Source organism: Artibeus jamaicensis, unplaced genomic scaffold, assembly GCF_021234435.1.
Source record: "Artibeus jamaicensis isolate MK-2021 breed Jamaican fruit bat unplaced genomic scaffold, CSHL_Jam_final contig_700, whole genome shotgun sequence".
Lineage (NCBI taxonomy): Eukaryota > Metazoa > Chordata > Mammalia > Chiroptera > Phyllostomidae > Artibeus > Artibeus jamaicensis.
The window spans coordinates 5,360,668-5,381,752 of record NW_026521930.1 but is presented as its reverse complement, the minus strand read 5'-3'; the positions used below and the strand labels follow the sequence as shown (position 1 = coordinate 5,381,752).

The window sequence follows — 21,085 nt, the reverse complement described above, 5'->3', positions numbered from 1 at the left end:
TACTTTATAAATTTTGACAACTGCTTATCAGATATATCAGTGAATATGTTCTCCCATTCTGTGGGTTGTCTTTTTATTTTGTTGTTTTCCTTTGCTGCAAAAAACCCTGTTAGTTTGATGTAGTCTCATTTGTTTATTTTTCTGTTGTTTCCCTTGCCTGGGGAGATATATTTGACAAAAAATTTCTATGATCAATGTCTGAGATTTTGCTGTCTCTTTTCTTCTAGAGTTTTTATAGTTTCTGGTCTAACATTTAAGTCTTTGACTCGTTTTGAATTCATTCTTTGTGTGTAGTGTAAGAAGGTGGCCTCATTTCATTTTTCTGCACATATCTGTCCAATTTTCCCAATACCATTTATTGACTAAACTATCTTTAGCCCATTGTATGTATTTGCTTCCTCTGTCAAATATTAATTAACTATAAAAATGTGGGTTTATTTCTGGGCTCTTTATTCTGTACCATTGATCTACGTGTGTGTTTTTATGGCAGTACCAGGCTGTTTGAAATAGTATGGTCTTGTAGTATAGTTTGATATTCGGTAGTGTGATTTCTCAACTTTCTTCTTCTTTCTCAGGATTGCTGTTGCTATGTGGGGCCTTTTGTGGTTCCATATGAATTTTTGAAATATTTGTTCTAGGTCTATGAAATATGTCACTGGAGTCTTGATAAGAAGTGCATTGAATCTATAGATTGCTTTAGGTAGTATGGACATTTTAATGATGTTAATTCTTCCTATCCATGAACATGGTGCTTCTGCTTATTTCTATCTTCTTCAATTTCTTTGTTCAGTGTCTTATAATTTTACAAGTAGAGGTGTTTTACATCCTTGATTAGGTTTATTCCTAGGTATTTTATTCTTTTTAAAGCAATTTTGAATGGAATTGTTTTCTTTTTTTCTTCTCATGCAAAAATGGATGCCTTTATTTATTTTTTTAAAATTACTTTATTGTTGTTCATTTACATTTGTCTGCATTTTCTGCCCACCACTCACTCCTACCCCAGCCAATCCCACCTCCCTCCCTTGCTTCCACCCTTCCCTTTGGTTTTGTCTATGTGTTCTTTATAGTAGTTCCTGAAAACCCTTCCTCTCACTGTTCCCTCCCTTCTCCCCTCTGGCTATTGTTAGATTGTTTTTAATTTTAGTGTTTCTGGTTATATTTTGTTTGCTTTTTTTCTTTTGTTGATTATGTTCCATTTAAAGGTGAGATCAGATGGTATTTATCCCTCATCACTTGGCTTATTTCACTTAGCATAATGCTCTCAAGTTCCATCCATATTGTCACAAAGGGTAGAGGCATTGTTTTCTTAATTCCCCTTTCTGTTAGTTCATTATTGGCATACAAAAAAGCAACTGACTTCTGGATATTAATTTTGCATCCTGATACTTTGCTGAATTCATTTATCAGATCTATTAGTTTCTTGGTGGAATCTTTGCGGTTCCCTATGTACGGCATCGTGTCATCTGCAAATAAGGACAGTTTTACTTCTATTTTTCCAATGTGGATTCCTTTTATTTCTTCTTGTTGTCTTTTTGGCTAGGAATTCCAGTACTATGGTGAATAAGAGAATTGAAAGTGGATATTGCTATCTTGTTCCTGATATTAAGTGAAATGCCTGTGGTTTTTGCCCACTGAGTATGATGGTGGCAGTGGGTGTTTCATATATGGCCTTTATTATGTTTAGGTATGTTCCCTCTACCCACTTTGCTGAGAGTTTTTATCATAAATGGGTGCTGGACTTTATCAAAAGCGTTTTCTGCATCTATTGATATAATCATGTGTTTTTTATCACTCATTTTGTTTATGTGATGAATAACATCTATTGATTTGTCAATGTTGTACCATCCTTGCATTTCCAGAATAAATTGCACTTGATCATGGTGTATGATCTTTCTGATGCATTGCTGTATTCAGTTTGCTAATATGTGTTGAGGATTTTAGCATCTATGTTCATCAGTGATATTGCCTATCATTTTTTCCTTTGCAGTGTCTTTATCTGGTTTTGGTATTAGGACAATGCTGGCCTCATAAAATGAGTTTGGGAGCCTTCCCTCCTCTTGAACTTTATAACTAATTTGAGAGGAGAGGTGTTAGTTCTTCTCGAAATGTTTGGTAAAATTCACCTGTGAAGTGATCTGGTCCAGGGCTTTTGTTTGTTGGGAGTTTTTTGTACTGCTTCAAATTCATTAGGTGTAATCTATCTATTCAGATTCTCCGATTCTTCCTGATTTATTGCTGGAAGATTATATGTTTCTAGGAATTTATCCACTTTGTCCAGGTTGTTCAGTTTGTGGGCATATAATTGTTGATAACATTTCCTCTTTTAAAAAGTATATTTTATTAATTATGGTATTACAGTTGTCCCACGTTTTTCTCCTCTTTATCTCCCTCTGACCCGCGCTTCCTCCCATCAGCATTCCCTCAACTTAGTTCATGTCCATAGGCCATACATATATGTTCTTTGGCTTCTCTATTCCCTATACTATTCTTAACCTTCTCCTCTCTATTTTGTACCTATCAATTATGCTTCTTATCTTCTGTACTCTTTTCCCCTGGCACGTCCCACCCTATCCCCGCCAATAACCCTACATGGGATCTTCATATCTGTGATTGTGTTCTAGTTGTTTGCTTAGTTTCTTTCTTTCTTTCTTTGTTTTTTTTTTTTTAGGCTCAGTTGTTGATAGTTGTATGTTGCCATTTTACTGTTCATAGTTTTGATCTTCTTATTTTTCTTAGATAAGTCCCTTTAACATTTCATATAATAAGGGCTTGGTAATGATGGATTCCCTTAATTTGACCTTATTGGGAAGAATTTTATCTGCCCTTCCATTCTAAATGACAGCTTTGCTGGATAGAGTAATCTTAGTGCAGGTTCTTGCTTTTCATCACTTTGAATACTTCTTGCCAGTCCTTTCTTGAGTGCAAGGTTTCTTTTGAGAAATCAGCTGATAGTCTCATGGGAACTCCTCTGTAGGTAACTCTCTCCTTTTCTCCTGCTGCTTTTAAGATTCTCTCCTTATCTTTAATCTTGGGTAATTTAATTATAATATATCTTGGTGTGTTCTTTCTTGGGTCCAATTTCTTTGGGACTCTCAGCTTCCTGAACTTGTAGGTCTATGTCCTTTGCTAGAATGGGGAAATTTTCCTTCATTATTTTTTCAAATAAGTTTTCAATTTCTTGCTCTTTCTCTTCTCTTTCTGGCACCCCTATGATTCTGATGTTAGAATGTTTGAAGTTGTCCCAGAGGTTCCTAAGCCTCTCCTCATTTTTTTTTGACTTCTTGTTTCTTCATTCTGTTCTGGTCAAATATTTATTCCTTCCTATTGTTCCAAATCATTGATCTGAGTACCAGTTTCCTTTCCTTCATTGTTGATTCCCTGTATATTTTGCTTTATTTCACTTTGTATAGCCTTCACTTCTTCCTTTGTTTTTTATCTATATTCAATCATTTCTTTGAGCAATCTGATTATCACTGTTTTGAACTCTGCATCTGATAAGTTGGTTATCTTCTCATCATTTAGGTTTTTTTCTTGAGTTTTGATCTGTTCTTTCATTTGGGCCATAATTTTTTGTCTCAGTGCACTTGATATGTTGTAAGGGGCAGAGTCTTAGGTATTCACCAGGGCAGGGCAATCCACTTCGCTGCATTGTGGGGCTGTATGTGAGGCAGAGGTCCAAGAGGGAACAATGTTGACTGCTCAGCTCTCACCCTGCTTTTAGTCACTTCCCCTGTTACCCACAGGCAAATTGGGCCCTCTGGTGCTGATTACCCACATGGGTGGGTTTGTGTACATTCTAGGAACCTGTGGGCCTCTTCAACAAACTCTCCTGTGAGACTGGGAATTTTTCCCACTGCTGCAACTCCCACATATTTTTTCACCAGAGGTTTTTGAGGCTTTATTTTACAGTACTAGAGCCCCAGGGTGTGCAGTCTGTCTTTCTCCCCAGTTATTCCTCCCAACTTACCTGCACACGAATGGGACTACCTGGTCCACCAGCCACCACCTTGCTGTGTGTCCTCTCTGCCCCTCTTACCAATCTGGATGAGTGTTTCTTCTTACTCTTTGGTTATAGGACTTCCATACAGTTTGATTTTCTGGCAGTGCTGGTTGTTTTTTGCTTTTAAATTTGTTGTTGTCCTTCTTTTGCTTGTGCGAGGAAGCAAAATATATGTACCTATGTGTCCATCTTGGCCAGAAATCTGTTCATAATGTTTTCTTATAATCCTTTGCATTTCTTTGGTATCAATTGTTATTTCTCCTCTTTCATTTCTGATTTTACTTGTTTGAGTTCTTATTGCTTTTTCTTCATGAGTCTGGTTAAAGGTTTGTTAATCTTGTTTATCTTTTTAAAGAACCAGTTCTTGGATTCACTGATGTTTTGTATCATTTTTTTTAAGATTGTGATCATTTATTTATGCTGTGATCTTAATTATTTCTTTTCTCCTACTCACTTTTGGTTTTGTTTATTGTTCCTTTTCATCCATCCTTTTCAAGTTCTTTTAAGTGTAAAGTTAGATAATTTATTTGAGCCTTTTCTTTTTTCTTTTTGAAATAGGCTTGCTTATTGTTTTTAGAGCTTTTTTTGGTAATGCTATAAATTTCCCTTTTAGTATTGCTTTCCCAATGTCCCACAGATTTTGAATTGTTGTGTCCTTATTTTCATTTGTTTCAAGGTATCTTTTGATTTCTTCCTTGATCTCATTGTTGACCCATTCATTGTTTAATAACATGTTATTTAGCTTCCGTGTGTCTGTGTGTTTTTCATGGTTCTTTTTGTGGTTTATTTCTAGTTCATAGCATTGTGGTCAGAGAAGATGCTTGATATGATTTCTTTTTTTAGGATATAATTTTATTAATTTTTATTGTTATTTAAGTATAGTTGTTTCCATTTTCTCCTCACTACTCCTTCTGATCCCAGCCATCCCCACTTCCCACCCTTGATCCTACCCAGCTTGATTTTGTCCATGTGTCCTTTACAGATGTTCCTGAAAACCCTTTCCCCTTTTCCCCCATTATCCCCTCCCACTTCCCCTCTGGTTACTGTCAGTTTGTTCTTAATTTCAATATCTCTGTTTATATTTTGCTTGTGTGTTTGTTTTTTGATTAGGTTCCACTTATAGGTGTGATCATATGGTATTTGTCCTTCACCTCCTAGCTTATTTCACTTAGCATAATGCTCTCTAGTTCCGTCCATGCATTCAATCTTCTTAAATTTACTGAGACTTATTTTGTGTCCTGGCATGTGGTCTTTCCTAGAAAATTTTCCATGTGCACTTGAAAAGTATGTATATTCTGCTGCTTTGGGGTGAAATGCTCTGAAGATATCAATTACATTCATTTGACCTATTGTGTTGTTTAAGGCTGCTGTCTCCTTGTTGATTTTCTGCCTGGAAGATCTACCCATTGAAGTCAATGCGGTGTTAAAATCCCCAACTATGACTGTATTTCTGTTGATCTCTCCTTTTATGTCCATCAAGATTTACTTTACAGCCCTGGCTGGTATAGCTCAGTGGATTGAGTGCAGGCCTGCGAACCACACAATCATGGTTTGATTCCCAGTCAGGGCACATGTGTGGGTTGCAGGCCAGTTCCCAGCAGGGGACTCATGAGAGGCAACCACACACTGATGTTTCTCTCCTTCTCTCCTTCCCTTCCTCTCTAAAGATAAATAAATTAAAAAGAAAAGGATTTACTTTACATATGTAGGTGCTCCTATGTTGGGTGCATAAATGTTTACTAGGATTACTGTATTTTACTGTATAATACACTCCTATGAATAATGGCACCCATGTTTTTGGCCCAAACTTTCAGGAAAGAAAACTTTTGTTTTATTTTTATAATTCAATTATTTATTTATATATATATTTAGATAGTTCTTTTTTGTATTATAAAGGAATATTAACATGTATTTTTGAACATATTATGATATAAGAAATTTTACGTAACAAATAATTACAAAACACAAGAAGAGATACAAGGTGTTTCAGATACTACCCCTGTATATATAATGCACATCCTTATTTTTCCCTAAAAAATTTGGGCAAAAAAGTGCACAGTATATGTGGCAAAATATGGTATATCCTCTTGTTGGATTTTTACCTTTATTATTATGTAGTGTTCTTCTTTGTCTCTTACTATAGCCTTGATTTTACAGTCTATTTTGTTAGATATAAGTACTGCTCCCCAGCTTTTTTTCTTTTCCATTTGCATGAGATATCTTTTTCCATCTTTTTACTCTTAGTCTGTGTGTATCTTTTGATCTGAGATGGTCTCCTAGAGGTAGCATATATATGGGTTTTGTTTTCTTATCCATTCAGCTACCCTCTGTCTTTTGGTAAGAGCATTTAAGCCATTTACATTTAAGGTGATTATCGACAGGTATGTATGTAGTGACATTTTATTGTTAGACTGTTTTCCTCTTTTTTTTCTTTCTTATTTTCTTCTTTTTCTTATAGCAAGCCCTTTAACATTTGTTGCAGTACTGGTTTGCTGTTAGCCTGGTTGGGTAAAGTAGTATTGTTGTGGGTCCTTGATTTTCATCACCTTGAATATTTTATGCCACTCCCCTCTGGCCTGAAATGTTTCTGATGAGTAGTCAGATGGAAGTCTAATTTGTGCTCCATTGTAGCTAACTACCTGTTTTTCTCTTGTGGCTTTTAGGATTCTCTCCTTATCGCTAAGCTTTGTCATTTTAATTAGGATGTGTCTCAGTGTTGGGCTCTTTGGGTCCCACTTGTTTGGGACTCTTTAAGGTTCCTGGACTTCTGGAACATTTTCTTCACCAGATTAGGGAAGTTTTCAGTCATTATTTATTCAAATAGGTTCTCAGCCCCTTGCTCACTCTTCTTCTTCTGGTGTTCCCATGATACGGATATTGTTATGCTTGATGTTGTCAAAGATGTTTCTTAAGCTCTCCTCATTTAAAAAAAAATTCTCTTTTCTGTTTGCTGTTCTGCCTGATTTTTTTTCTACCTTGTCTTCTGAAACACTGATTTGGTCCGCTGCTGCATCTAACCTACTGTTTATTCCTGCCAGTGTATTATTTATCTCAGATATTGCACTCTTTCTTTCTACTGATCATTTTTTTAATGGTTTCTGTGTCTTTTTTCATGCTGTTGAGTATCTTTATAATCATTACTCTAAACTCTATCTGATAAATTGCTTACCTCCATTTCATCTAGTTCTTTTGGAAAATTCTCTTGTTCTTTCATTTGGGCCCTGTTTCTTTGTCTTCCCATTTTGGCTGCTTCTTTGCATTTTTCTGCCTTAGATGTTAAGCTAATCACTCTGTAATCAGCAGTCAGGCAAAAGCACCACAGGGTGGGGCAGAGTAATTCTTGTGGGCGGGGCTATTGCTTTTCTTTAAGCAGATGCTGTTCTGAGAGGAGTGCTATGCCTGAGAGATGGCTCCTGCAGCATGGGGGATGATTCAGCACATGGACACTGGTAGCTGTTACCTCAGTTCTTTTCCCAGAGCCACTAACCCCAGACTCTCCTCAAGCATCTCTAGTCCACTCTGCCCTCCCTTTGACATTACCCAGGATAAGTCGCTGCAAAGGAAATTTTGTGCTTTGGCCCTTCAAGAGGCTCTCTGTGTTTCCAGCCATCTCTCCCTGGCTGCCAGAAACCCTGCTGCTTTTCACAGCTAGATGTTATCTGAGTTCCTTTCCAGCTCTGGAGCTGGGGAACCCACCTTGGGGTTTAGACCTCACACTTCTCAGGGTGAAATCCCCAGCCACTGAAATATCCCTCTGCAGCTGCCACCTGTGGGAGCCAAGCCAGCCCTCTCACATCTCCTCTGTACTCCCTACCAATTACATTGTGGTGAAGTGTTTTCTTCTGTCTGTCTGTGGTTATAAGGCTTTTCTCCAGTTAGTGTTCAGTTGGTTATTCAAGATGATTTCTCTACAATTTAGTTGTAATTCCAGATTGGTCCTAGGAGGAGGTTAGTGTAGCTTCTACTTACTCCTCCACCATCTTGCATCCTCCTTTTTTTCTTCTTCTTTTTTTTAAAATATTTTCTTTATTTATTTTTCGAGAGAGGGGAAGGGAAGGAGAAAGAGTGGGAGAGAAATATCAATGTGTGGTTGCCTCTCATGCGTCCCCTGCTGGGAACTGGCCTGCAACCCAGGCATGTACCCTGACTGGGAATCGAACTGCGATACTCTGGTTCGCAGGCCCGCGCTCAATCCACTGAGCTATGCCAGCCAGGGCCTTTTTTTTTTCTTAATAGATCATGGCAGTTGTGCCAGATAAGTGCATAAAGAGCTTACTCATTTTTTTTATGCTTGCATCATATTCTATTATTTGAAAGTGCTATCATTCATATTTGTACAGTATTACCTTTAAATGTGTTCTTAATGGACATTAGATTGTTTACACACTTTTTCTCTATGAACAATGCTGTCATTTTACACATGTGTAAATATATCTGGAAGTTATCCCTAGGACTAGGATTGCTGGATCAAAGGGCACATATGTGTACGTAATTTTAGTAGATTTTTCCAGATTGCCCTCTATAGAGGTGGCAACAATTTACACTCACACCAGAAATTTATGGAAACATTTCATGCCCATTTTCCAATCTAATGTGTTATCAAACTTATTGATCTTTGCAAATCGAATAAGTGAAAAATGGCATCTCAGTTTAGCTTTAAATTGAATTTTTAAATAAATGAGAAGTTATTTGCTTTTCTCTGAACACTTTTTTTTTATCTGTTGCCCATTGTTCTATTGGATTATTTTTTCTTTATTAGTTTGTAGGAGGTATAATTATATTGAGAAAAGTAAGCTGGAGTATGAGTTGCTAATCTCTTTCTCACTAGTTTGTCATTTGTATTTTAACTTTGCTTATGGTAGTTTTTTTGCAGACAGAAATTTATTTTAAATGACTGTGTGATTGAATTTAACCATATTTATTTATTTACTAATTTTCTTGATGATTGATCTTATTTATTTGTTACTTGTAGAAAATCTCATTTTTGACTGGACTCAGACTTAGAGGTAGAAGCTCTTAGAGAGAACAGCTTACGTTCTCTTGGCAATGTGTTTCTGGCATTTTTCGTTGGCTTCTTTCATCCTTTTCACCAAAAGTTTAGCATATTCAGTGGCCTCTTATTTATTTTTCTTAGTACATTGTTTCTTCACAGCAATTGCTGATGTATGTGTTGCAGGGCACATGAAGTAATAAGATGCTGAATTTTGGGTGTTTCAGTCCAAAGTTTCTTACCTTCTTTGTTTAGGGACTTTCTCAAAATGTATTAGTGGACATCATCTTCTTTAGAGAGATTGAAGTTTGTGGATTCTGTTGGCTCTTTTGGGCCCCAAGACAATGAGGGACAATAATATCAGTGAGACCAGAAATATCTTTCCCCTCATTTTTTTTTTTTTACACTCACCAAGTTGAGAACACTGAAATTGGCATCCACAATGCAACCCTGGACAGATTTGTACTTTTTCTCTCTAGTTCTCCTTGGTCTATAACAGAAATTCCCTTTGCTCAGTAGCAGGTGGACATGGTCATGGTCAAAATACCCTGCTTCATGCAGAAACATAGTTTGTCATTCCTACCACTGATTCAAGTGACATAACCCATTTATTCTCCACCCAGAGCATGAACAGAGACTTCTGTGGCCATATGCTTGTCATAAAAGGTACAAAGTTTGCATTCATTGTCCACTTCAGTGAGTTTCCAGCAGCCAGTAGCTTCATCCTGAAGCAGCTGACCACTTCTGAGGTACCACAAAAAATAGTAAATTTAATCATTTTTAAATGACCTCTTTGTTTCTGTAATTGAGCAAACTGGGGCTTGGGCACTTGGTGCCTTTAATCTACGTGACTCAATAAGTTGTGTTGAATGAAACAGGTTTTCATTAACAGGGTTCCACCCTTGGGGGGCAGGTGCTAAGTGCACTCTTTCTCAGGTCCCTCCTCTCTCGCACAACCCAAAACTTCCCTTGTTCCCCAAAAGGCTGAAAGCAAACATCATGCCCAGAAGTTCCCCATATTTTTATCTGTCCATCAGCCAGTCATGCTAACAGAACTATATCCTCTCTAAATGTGCACTTGTGGGTTTCAGAGTCACCATCCTCTGGCAGCAGCTCTCTTCTTCAGGATCTGGAGTATGCTGTTCTCAGCTTCTATGTAGTGGTTCAGGGAAACATGTGTCATGTTATACTGGGTCATGACAGAGTCCAGAGAGGCACATGTCCCAAGAGAGCGACTTCTCTGTATGTTTTTCAGAGAAACAGAAGTCTGCAGCTCAGCATTCCTGGTCACACTTCAGCTCCAAGTATCTCTCATGTGTCTGTGGTTGGCTTGATGGTCCCTGCAGCCTCATCTCTGCCACCATTTTCTACAGGACACACTTTCAGACAGACTCCCAGACAGGCAGACGTTGTGGCTGCCTTCTCTGTAGATCTCCTCTGCAGACCTCCTCTGACATTGTGGCTCTCTCTTGACCTTTGGCTCATCCTAATTTAAATGCTCAGCTTGGAACTTCCTTTGTGACCTGATATCTGATCCCTCCTATGATGTGTTAGTGTCCACCATTTTTGTCGGTTATCCAGTGTCTTTGACCCTCTTTTGGCTGTCATCTTTAGTCAGGGCAAGAGTTCCCAGTGATGTACAGGTTTCTGGGGAAAGCATCTACCCCCTACACTATGTTACGAGTCACTGGACATTCTCATAGTCATGTATACAACTCTGCAGCTTCTGATATCTTCCTTTCAGGAAGGCATGGCTATTAACTTGCCTTTGTTATGCAGTGTTTCTTAAACACTGTACCTGCTGTTCTCCCTGCCTCTAATTCCTCCTGTAGGCAGGATTTTGAGGGTGTTCTCCTATTATCAGAAGATCCATGTTCTGTGCCCCATTACATTTTGTGTCATTCTTAGAGGGATCCTTCCCACTCTAAGATTTTAAAATTTTACATTTTTTTGTTGTTGTTGAATTTTCCTCCTGTTTTTTAGAGTTGGAGAGTCTGTGTGAGGTTCTCCCACTTTTCTTTGGGTGGCTGCTCTTCTGTAGGCTCCTTTTCTCTCCACATGCCACTTTCTCTTATTCCTGTGCTAATCTGTTCCCACTTCTCTCCATAGGGTGGTGGTTGGAGCCCCCCAGGAGATAAAGGCTGCCAACCAAACAGGAGGCCTCTATGTCTGTGACTATAGCACGGCAACCTGTGGGCCCATCCAACTGCAGGGTGAGTCACTGGCCCTCCCTAACCCAGGGCAAAGGTTCCACTTGTGCATATACCTAGATTTGCCAGGCATTCCTTTTGTTCTGTGGAGTCAGTGGTGGTGGCTCCAGGGTCCAGCTCCCCAGTCTCTATGTTGTAGGTAGACTCTAACCCAGACCCCTTCAGGTACCCCCTTACATTCTTTTCCCATGACCTGGGTACTCTCTTGACCTGTTAGACCACAGTGTCTCCCAGCTTGAGGTGACCCCTGTTCAGCTTTTACATGGGCCTTTTATCTTCCTGAATGTAACTATGCACATATCTGTCCTCTCAGTACCTCCGGAGGCTGTGAACATGTCCTTGGGTCTGTCTCTGGCATTTGCCACCAACCCTTTCCGGTTGCTGGTGAGTTGCTCCTGGCTCATGGGAATGTCCTAAGGGGAGGCACAGACACCTGGGACTGTTGGGGTTAGGGAGGAGAATGGAGATGCTGGGGTAAAAAAGATAAGAAGCAGTGACAGTCCCTCCTACCTACATCCTGCCCTCTAGGCCTGTGGTCCCACCCTACACAAAACTTGCAAGGAGAACATCTATGCAAATGGCTTATGCTTCCTGTTTGGATCCAATCTACTGCAGCCACCCCAGAGGTTCCCAAAGGACTTCAGAGGTAGGCTGTGTTTGGTATAGAGTACAGATGGGGAGCAGAATACCGAAAGAGAGGGGCAGGCCTGGGCTGGGGACCCCTTAGGTGCAGAAGGTTCTGATAGAGAGAGAGACTTGGGGGAGGTGCTAGGGTCTTGCACTTTAAGAAAAGTCTTGATGTAGCCAATCATCTTTGTGAGATGATGTTCCAACCATTGTCCTTAGAGTAAGTGTCTTAGTCTCCTGACCATAGCCTTTGAAGCTTAAATGATGAAGCCCCTGCCCACCTCTCCAATTTCTCTCCCATCCCTTCTATCTCAGTTGTTGTGCCGTAGCCACTCTGGCTGTTTTTCATCTCCAAGAACTATATAAAAATGTTTCTGCCTCAGGGCCTTTTCACTTCTTGTTCCTTCAGTCTGGTACGCTCTTCCTTGAGATCTCAGATGTCAATGCATTATTGTCATCTCAGCTCAAATGTCTCATCTTCAAAGAGGCCTTCCCTGAGTGGCCCTTCTAATCATTCCCACCTTTGCTCCCTACCGCATTGCCCTACTTTACCATTCTTATATCAACATTTCCATATTTACATGTTTATTGTCTATCCTTTCTCCTGGAAAGATAGGCTCCATGATAGCAGGAATATTGCCTAGCTTGTTCACTGCTCTCTGCTTTTCTACCTATTGCTGCATAACAAACTGCCCCTGAACTTAAGCACTAAAAACAAGAAGATTAATTGTCTTGCAGTTTCTATGAATCAGGAATCTAGGCATGCCTTAGTTGGGTTCCTCTGACTCAGGGTCTCTCCTGAGATAGAAGTTGTCAGACTAGAGCTGTGGTCTCATCTGAAGGCCAGACGGGGGAAAAATCCACTTCCAAGCTCACTTACAAGGTAGTTGGACAGAGCTTTGGTCCTCACTGGTGGTTGGTTAGAGGCTTTCCTTAGTTGTTTGTCACCTGGGCCTCCTGAGAAAGTAGCTCATACCATAGCAGCCAGCTTCCCTCAGGGTGGGTGAACAAAGAGTGAGAGAGAGGAGAAAGCAGGCACTCAAGACAGAGGTCACAGCCTTTTTATAATCTAATCCCAGAAGTAACAGCTTATTATTTCTGCTTCCTTTAAAGTGAGTCAAAATTCCAGCTAAAACTCAAGAGGAGGGGATTATGCTAGGGTATTATCTTGATGGTTCCCCATACATTGTTGATTGAAGGAGAGTGAATAAGTTAATGGATCTTTTTTTAAAGCTGCTTTCTGCCCGTGATGTCTTTAACTGATTGGCCCTCTTTTTGCTTGTCTCTAAGTTGGAACTGAGGGCAGAAATGTCTTCCTTTTACAGTTTTCCCCCCTTAAGCTCTGTTCCTTTGTCCTTCACTCTCAACACATAACTGTATCTCCTTCACAGAGAACACCAAGGTTGCCAGACATAAATTGTCTCCACTCCCAGTGATTCTCTCACCTGGGCTTCAGAGGTTCTCTCACATCAACTCAGCATCAACTCTGGGACTCATAGCTTCAATCATTCTCTTCAGGAGCTTAAACTTCTCACAATCCTTTAAAAAACTTCCATATTGTTGTTCGAGTATAGTTGTCTCCATTTTCCCTCCACTGCTCTCTCCTGCCCTACCCACCCCCACCTCCCACCCTTAATCCTTACCCCCTTTGGCTTTGTCTATGGGTCCTTTATACATGTTCCCTCATGACCCTTTCCCTTCTTTCCCTCTTGATCTCCTTCCCCCCTCCCCTCTGGTTACTGTCTGTTCTCACACTCCTTTGAATGTAAACTTGATCATGCTACCCATATCAAACACTAAAATTGGTACCAATTAAAATAAATTTCTCTTTTCTTGGTCTCCACTCCATTTTCTGCCATTGCTTCTTACTTTCACCAAAATTCTTGAAAGAGTTCTCTCCCCTTGACTCCATCTCCCCTATGTCATGATTCTTTACCCTCTGACATCTAGTTTCTACCCACCCATTGTACAGACCTTGCTCTTGCAAATGTCATTGTGACCCTGAATGACAAATATGTTTTCTGTCTTCATGTTCACTCATCTTTCAGAGATGACCTGCAGATCTTCCTCCCCAAAACCTCAGCCTTAGATATCTATTTCCTTCCCTTCTTCCTCTTCTTCTTCTTCTTTTTTAAATCCTCACCTGAGGATATATTTGTTGATTTTAGAGAGAGGGGGAGGGAGGGTGGAAAGGGGAGAAAGAGAGAGTGAGAGATTGGTTGCCTCTCATACATGTCTGGAACAGGGATCAAACCCACAACTCAGGTATGCGCCCTGACCAGGTATTGAACCTGCAGCCTTTTGATGTACAGGGTAATGCTCCAACCAGCCCAGACACTTGGCTAGGGCACTTCATTTCTTCTTGCTTTACCCCACTGCAGAGGGCTTCTGCTAAACATCACCATCAGGCCATCTTTCTCTGCCTTCCCTGCCTGCCTAAGGGCACCAGGTTACAGTTTCTCTTCTTTCCACATGTTTTTTCTGCCTGATTGCATCCAGTTCTGTGGCTTCAACTCCCACCCCCACATTTCTCCCTTCAGTCTTTACTCTCAGGAGTTCAAGACTCTTCTTTTTAAAAATATTTTTATGATACAGATCATATATTATAGAATTGTATACCTAAAACCTATGTGATTTTATTGACCAATGTCACCTCAGTAAATTCAATAAAAACATTTTTGTTTTTTTTAACCTTTAAAAAAAAGTTTTTTGTTTTATTTGTTTTTAGAGAAAGGGGAAGAGGGGGAGAAAAAGAGGGAGAGAAACATCAATGTGTGGTATCCTCTCGTGCGCCCCCATATGGGGACTTGGCCAGCAACCCAGGCATGTGCCCTGACTGGGAATTGAACTGACAACCCTTTGGTTCACAGTTCAGCACTCAATCCACTGAGCCACACCAGCCAGGGCTCATTTTAGTTTCTTTTAAGATGCACATGGTTCAAAGTTCAATAGACACTAAGAACAGACTATAGAAATCTCTCCCTCTTGGGTCCCCCAGTCTTCTGTTTCCTTTCTGGGAGTCAGTCACTGTTACCAGTTTCTTGTACCTTCTTCTGGAGATACTCCATGTATTAAAAATATATTTTTCACTTTGTGCCACATGGTAGCATGCTATACACACTGTACTGTACCTTGATTATTTTATCATATCTTTGAGATTTAAAAACACTTTTTCTGGGTAATCTTTGTATATTTTCCATATAAACCTTAGAGTCTGATTGTGTGTTTTTAAAAAGCCAATATTTTTCTGGGTAATTTTATTTTTCAATGTCATACAGTGAAATTGGCCATTTTCTTCTTTTTAAAGATTTTTTTTAAAGATTTTATTTATTTAACTAATTTTTAGAGTGGGAAAGGGAGAGAGAGAAACATCCATGTGTGGTTGTCTCTTGCTCACCTCATACTGGAGACCTGGTCCCCAACCCAGGCACGTGCCCAATGGTAACTGAATCAGCGACCCTTTGGTTTACAGTCTGGCACTCAGTCCACTGAGCCACACCAATCAGAGCCATTTTTATTTCCTTTTTAAAAAAATTAATTTGTTTTTCAGTTACTATTGATATAAAATATATTAGTTTCAGGTGTACAATGTAGTGATTAGGCATTTATATACCTTATGAAGTGGTCACCCCAATGAATCTATTACCCATTGGACACCATACATATTTATTGTAACTGTTCCCTTAGTCAAATTATTGACTATGTTTCCTATCCTGTACATTACATCCCCATGATTATTTTTTAGTGTACAGTTTTATGAATTTTAAAATATATATTGATTTGTGTAAGTAACAACATGAATAGGATGCAAGAGTTCTATTACCCCTCTGCTCTGGCCAGTTGGCTCAGTTGATTGGAGCATCATCCTGTTGCACCAAAAGGTTGCAGATTCAATCCCCAGTCAGGGCACATACCTGGGTTGCAGGTTGATCCCTGGTTGGGGTATGTACAGGAGGCAACCAATCAATGTTTCTTTTTCTCTCTCATCCTTTCTCTCTCTCCAAAAATCAACAAACCAGGGTGAAGTTTGTTGTCCTCAGGTGAGGGTAAGAAAAAAGGACTTTACTACCCTTCTAAAAAAAAACCCACCTTGTACTACGCTTTTATAATCACTTGCCTCCTTTCTTTCACCCCTACCCCTCAGCACTTGCTGATCTGTTCTCCATCACTATATAATTTGTCTTTTAAAGAATTCTACATAAGTAGAATTGTAATCTTTTGAGTTTTCATTTGGGATTAATCCATTTTATTAAGTATGTCACTAGTTTTTTTGTTTTTATTGCTGAATACTATTCCATTGCATGAATTTACCACAGTCTCATTCACCAATTCATCCATTCACCCACTGAAGGATGTTTGGGTTATTTGCAATGTTTCACAATCATGAATAAAGCTGCTAAAAGTCTTCACTGCTATGGAAATCTTTCTAAAATCCAAACAGATCATTGTATTTCCTCTTTTAAGAACCTGCAGCGGCTCCTCACTGCCTAAGGGATAAAGTCAAACTACTTTTTGAGTAGAGAGGCTCTTTCCAACTGTTCCCTGCTTAATGTCATAGCCTTGTCCCCATCACCACATCACCATCATATGGACTTACCCTGGTCATGTCATTTTCATTCCTGCATTCTACCAGAATTCTTTCAGGCACATCTCCTTTGTATCACTCAAGGGTCTCCAACTGGAACAGATGGCACACTCTGTTTAAGATCATTTGAAGAGGTTTTATTTACAAAGGGACTAATTATAAAGGTGTGGTAGGGCCTAAGGGAACTACAGGGGACAGACCAGAAACCCATGGCCAGCAGCATTGGAGTTGTTACCAACCCTAAGCTGATAAGACAAGGAGAGGGAAAAGTCAGCAGAATCCAGAGGAGAGAAAGTTGTGTGGAGCAGGCCTCCCTGAGAGGGGTGGTGATCTTCTGTTGAGGGATACAGCTGGCCTAGAACAACCTCTCAGGTAGGAAGCCAAGAAGAGGATATTCTGATCTCACTTTCTCCAGTCTCCTGTTGAGGCTCCTAATTGGGAAAATCCAACTAGAAGCCAGAGGGTGAAAAAGCCATCTTGGTGGGGACAATGTGGGCCAACCTCTCACACTACAGAGCAGAGTGGGGAAAGGTAGAAAGTGGATTTTCTGAGGGCAGAAGGGAAAATATCCAGCATACTTTTATATGTGATATTGCTTGTTTTCCCTGTAATTTAGTTCTCTCTTTGTATTACTGGTAAATTATTTCTCCTTCTTCATGAGGTAGCTCTAATATCACCACATTCCCTGACTCTCTTAGGCAGAATTAACCAATTTTTTTTCAAAGCAATTTGTCCACCTTTGTATTTAACTTGGAGCATGGGTTGAATCTGTTTACCTTTTAATTTCATTTTTCAGCAGATAACTGACATGCAAAACATGAACCTGGAGGCTCTAGTACTTAATCAATTCATGCTCTTTTTCCTTTCCCCCAGGTTGCCCTCAGCGGGATAGTGACATTGCCTTCTTGATCGATGGCTCTGGTAGCATCATCTCACGTGACTTTCAGCAGATGAAGGAGTTTGTCTCAACTGTGATGAATCAATTCTCAAAGTCCAAAACTTTGGTGAGGGCCAATGGATAGGTTAGGGAATAGCCCATATAAGGCTGTCAAGGACATAGCAACCAGGCTGCCATTTCTCCCTTCTACTTCAGTTACAGACTTTGACAAGTTGCCAGTTGATCACAGTTTTCTTTCATGATTTTCTTTCTTGCTCTGTCTGGCTATGGCCACAGTATTCTTTCAGCTCTCTGTAAATTGGGCAGCTCTGACTGATAATGGTTGGCATAGGAGACGAAATCCAAGTATCATCTCTGAGTTCTAGTACTGAGAGATGAGAGCTGATGGCAGATCTTTTCCTGCTGAGGCAGAAGGAGGGAGGGCAGTGTATAATATGGAGGAATTTGGAGATTAGATTGTTTTAAGACTTCTGTAGGTCTTCCTGGGAGGTAGCTAAGGGGGAGGAGAGGCATTCTCTTCAGTATAATGCCAGGTGCCTCTTTCCAGTTCTCTTTGATGCAGTACTCTGAAGAGTTCCAGACTCATTTTACCTTTAAAGATTTCAAGAATAACCCTAACCCTAGACAACTGGTGACACCAATAATACAGCTGCATGGGAAGACACACACTGCCACGGGAATCCGCAAAGTTGTGTAAGCTCTTCCCTCTTTGCTTAGGATATAAGAAGAAGGTAATATTTTTAGCTGGGTTTTTGAAGGATGGAGAGAGTTGTTCAGACAGAGATGCAGTAAAGGATATTTCTGGTTGAAGGAACGGCATGAGTAAAGGTGTGGAGGAGGGACTATTCGTGACAAAAGAAATTGTAAGTAAAGGTGGAAATAAAGGGGGTAAGTGAGAAGAAGACTGGAAGGAAGCTAGAAATACCAGTTGAGGCCAGGTCACTATAAACAACTGAAAAGCCAGAGGGAATCCACTGAAGGTTTTAAGTAGTAGGGAGATGAAACCACACCTTGTTTGGGAAAGTTCATTCCAATTTCTGTGAATGTTTGTGTAAAAGCAAGGGTCAGGGTTGTGATAAAAGTGCAGGAAGATGAGCTAGAGAGCTGTTGTATCAAACCAGGAGAGGTTTGATAAGAGCCCAAGTCAGCTTATTTAAAAATAGATACATATATACTTTTTTAATTAAAGAGGAATAATACTCAGTTAAAAAAACCAACCTATGCAAAAGTATATAAAAGCAAAGTGATGGTGTTTTTCCCTTCCACTATTCTCCCCTATCCTGCTGCCTTTCCAGATTTGGGGAAGCCACATCTCAGTGTTCATCTGTGGGAAGACCAAGCCTGTCCCAGACAGTGCTCTGCTGCATCTGCATCTGTGACTGCTGACACTCCCTCTACAGCATTAGGAGTATCTCCATCTGCTCCCATTTAACTTTTCCCTTCTCTTCCCTGGACAGAAGAGAACTGTTTAACAGCAACAATGGAGCCCGGGAGAATGCCTTTAAGATCCTAGTTGTCATCACAGATGGAGAAAAGTATGGTGATCCCTTGCAGTACAAGGATGTCATCCCTGAGGCAGACAGAGAGGGTGTCATTCGCTATGTCATTGGGGTAGGGAATGAGGCTTTCTGATGTTTCTGTGGAGGGTTTCTACTTAGATATACCCACCCTTCGATTAGCAAATATCAATAAAATCATAGTGGGGTGACAGTCACTTCTAGTCCATTTGTGTGTGTATCAGCTAATCATTGTCACAATGATGCGGTGTAACAAACTAATCCAAAACTCAGTGGTTTAAAACAATAAGTTTCTGTAGGTCAACTGGGTAATTTTTCTGGTCTCAGCTGGGTTCACTTATGCATCTGCAACCAGTGGCAGGTTGGTTGGCAGCCCTGCTGATCCTTACTGGGCTCTCTCCAGTTCTGAGGGTTGCCAGCTCTGTCTGTTGGACAGAAATACTGGGAGCAGCAGGGTTAAGTAACTTTGCTTTTCTGCCCTGTGTCTTCACCATGAGGACATGTCCAGTGGGCTAGCCTGGGCATGTCCTCATGGTGAAGGCGGAGGAATAAACGAGCAAGTGGAAGCATTGCAAGCACTTTTTCAAGCCTCTGTTTGCATCACATTTGATAACATGAGAAACATGCGGCTAAACCCAGAGACAATGAATGGGGTAGGTTATTCTGCCAAGAATATAAAGGCACAGAAAAGTTTTGGGGAAATGGCTTGGATACAAGAATGGGTGAAGGGTTGGAATCAGCAATGTAATCAAACTACTACAGTGCCTTGTGTGATATAGAAAAAGGTGCATTATTTGGCAAGTAGTAAACCCCTTCATATAAAGAAAAAGGTGTCCTTTCCTCTGGAGAAAGGTCAGCCTACACCAGGATACATGGCATAGCAAATGGACCAACAGGTGGATTTCAGTCCCCAGTTGAAATCCTTGACAGAATTCCTTGCACAGTGTACAAACTGCTCTACTATCACTGGCAGCCCTGTCCCAAAGGCTTCCTCATATACTTCCTCTTGTGACAAACATTATTTCACATACTTTTCCTGAAGACTTTTCTTTGATGGATAAGATTGCTACCCCCAGACAGGGATGGGATCTTGTCTGATGGAATCAAAAAGATCTGATTCAGCCTATGTTCCTTGACAACAGGTGGGACATGCTTTCAACAACTTTAGATCTCGAGAAGAGCTTAATACCATTGCATCCAAGCCAGCTCGTGATCACGTGTTCCAGGTGAATAACTTTGAAGCTCTGAAGACCATTCAGAACCAGCTTCAGGAAAAGATCTTTGCAATTGAGGGTGAGCTGTGTTTCTGTACTTCTGGAACAGCCCCAGAGGCAGCCTCTCACTCCAAAACACATATTTTTCTCTAGAAACTAGAACCTCCCAATCCTTAGCATCCTGACCCAGAGCATCAGCTCTCTTGCTACTTCTGCCAGGTCCCAGCAACTCTGGCTTCACTTGGTCTGTACCTTGGAATAGAAGGATTTAGGCTTTTATCTCTAATTTTGCAACTCTTGGCCACAGGCTGAAAAATTGGAGGGTAGGGAAACTAAATCCCACACATTATTTTTCTAAAAATTTGGGTATGTTGCCTGCATTGTTTGGTTCACTGCTGTTTTTCCAGTGCCTAGAATAGTACCTGGTGAATAGAGTATCCTTGATAAAATTTTGTTAAATAAAAAAATTGGGGGAAGGTTCATATACAAACTGGATTTATGGCTTCTCTTGACCAGTTGGAAGATTATACAACTTGAGGACCACATTCCTACTGGCAAAAAGTGGCTGAAGCCAAAGCCACTATCCCTTTAAAAGGAGCATATGCTTTCTAGTTCAGCATAGCTCTCACCTGAGCCTTCTTTTTGTCTGTCCACCATAACATGTGTGTGTGGTTTTTTAAAAGGAATGTGAAACTATTTATTGACCATCATTTACCAATATTTCCAGTAAAGTGAACAATATACAGTTGGGTAACATTTTGTTTATTACAAAGTTATTTTCCTGGCTTCTGCTAAACCAGCACCCTAAATGCTGAGATTGAGCCGACAGGTAAAGAATGAGTTGGGGTAAAGAGAAAATATGCAGGTCAAGACTTTAGATTATAAAAGTTTATGCAGCCATTAATTCCCTCAGGTCTTAAGTTGCCAGTGTCTCTAACCATCTGATTAGGTTTGCATGAACAAATTCTTACGCATTCCATGAATCATGACTTTTTAGTCAACATAGCACAGGGATTTCAAATTCAGGGTCAAAGCCTCTTAGTT

At 40.1% G+C, this 21,085-nt stretch overlaps 1 protein-coding gene across 2 annotated transcripts in view; it reads left to right on the top strand.

Moving 5' to 3' along the window:
• Positions 1-21,085, top strand: part of ITGAM (integrin subunit alpha M) — a 75,842-nt gene that overhangs the window by 12,405 nt on the left and 42,352 nt on the right. The window contains exons 3-9 of one of the 2 annotated variants that reach the window (XM_037130431.2): positions 11,100-11,203; positions 11,514-11,584; positions 11,729-11,846; positions 17,286-17,416; positions 17,858-18,003; positions 18,768-18,921; positions 19,970-20,120. In XM_037130431.2, coding sequence (XP_036986326.2) covers positions 11,100-11,203; positions 11,514-11,584; positions 11,729-11,846; positions 17,286-17,416; positions 17,858-18,003; positions 18,768-18,921; positions 19,970-20,120 — 875 coding nt within the window. The remainder of the gene's footprint in view (positions 1-11,099; positions 11,204-11,513; positions 11,585-11,728; positions 11,847-17,285; positions 17,417-17,857; positions 18,004-18,767; positions 18,922-19,969; positions 20,121-21,085) is intronic. The other variant, XM_037130432.2, reaches the window with a different exon arrangement.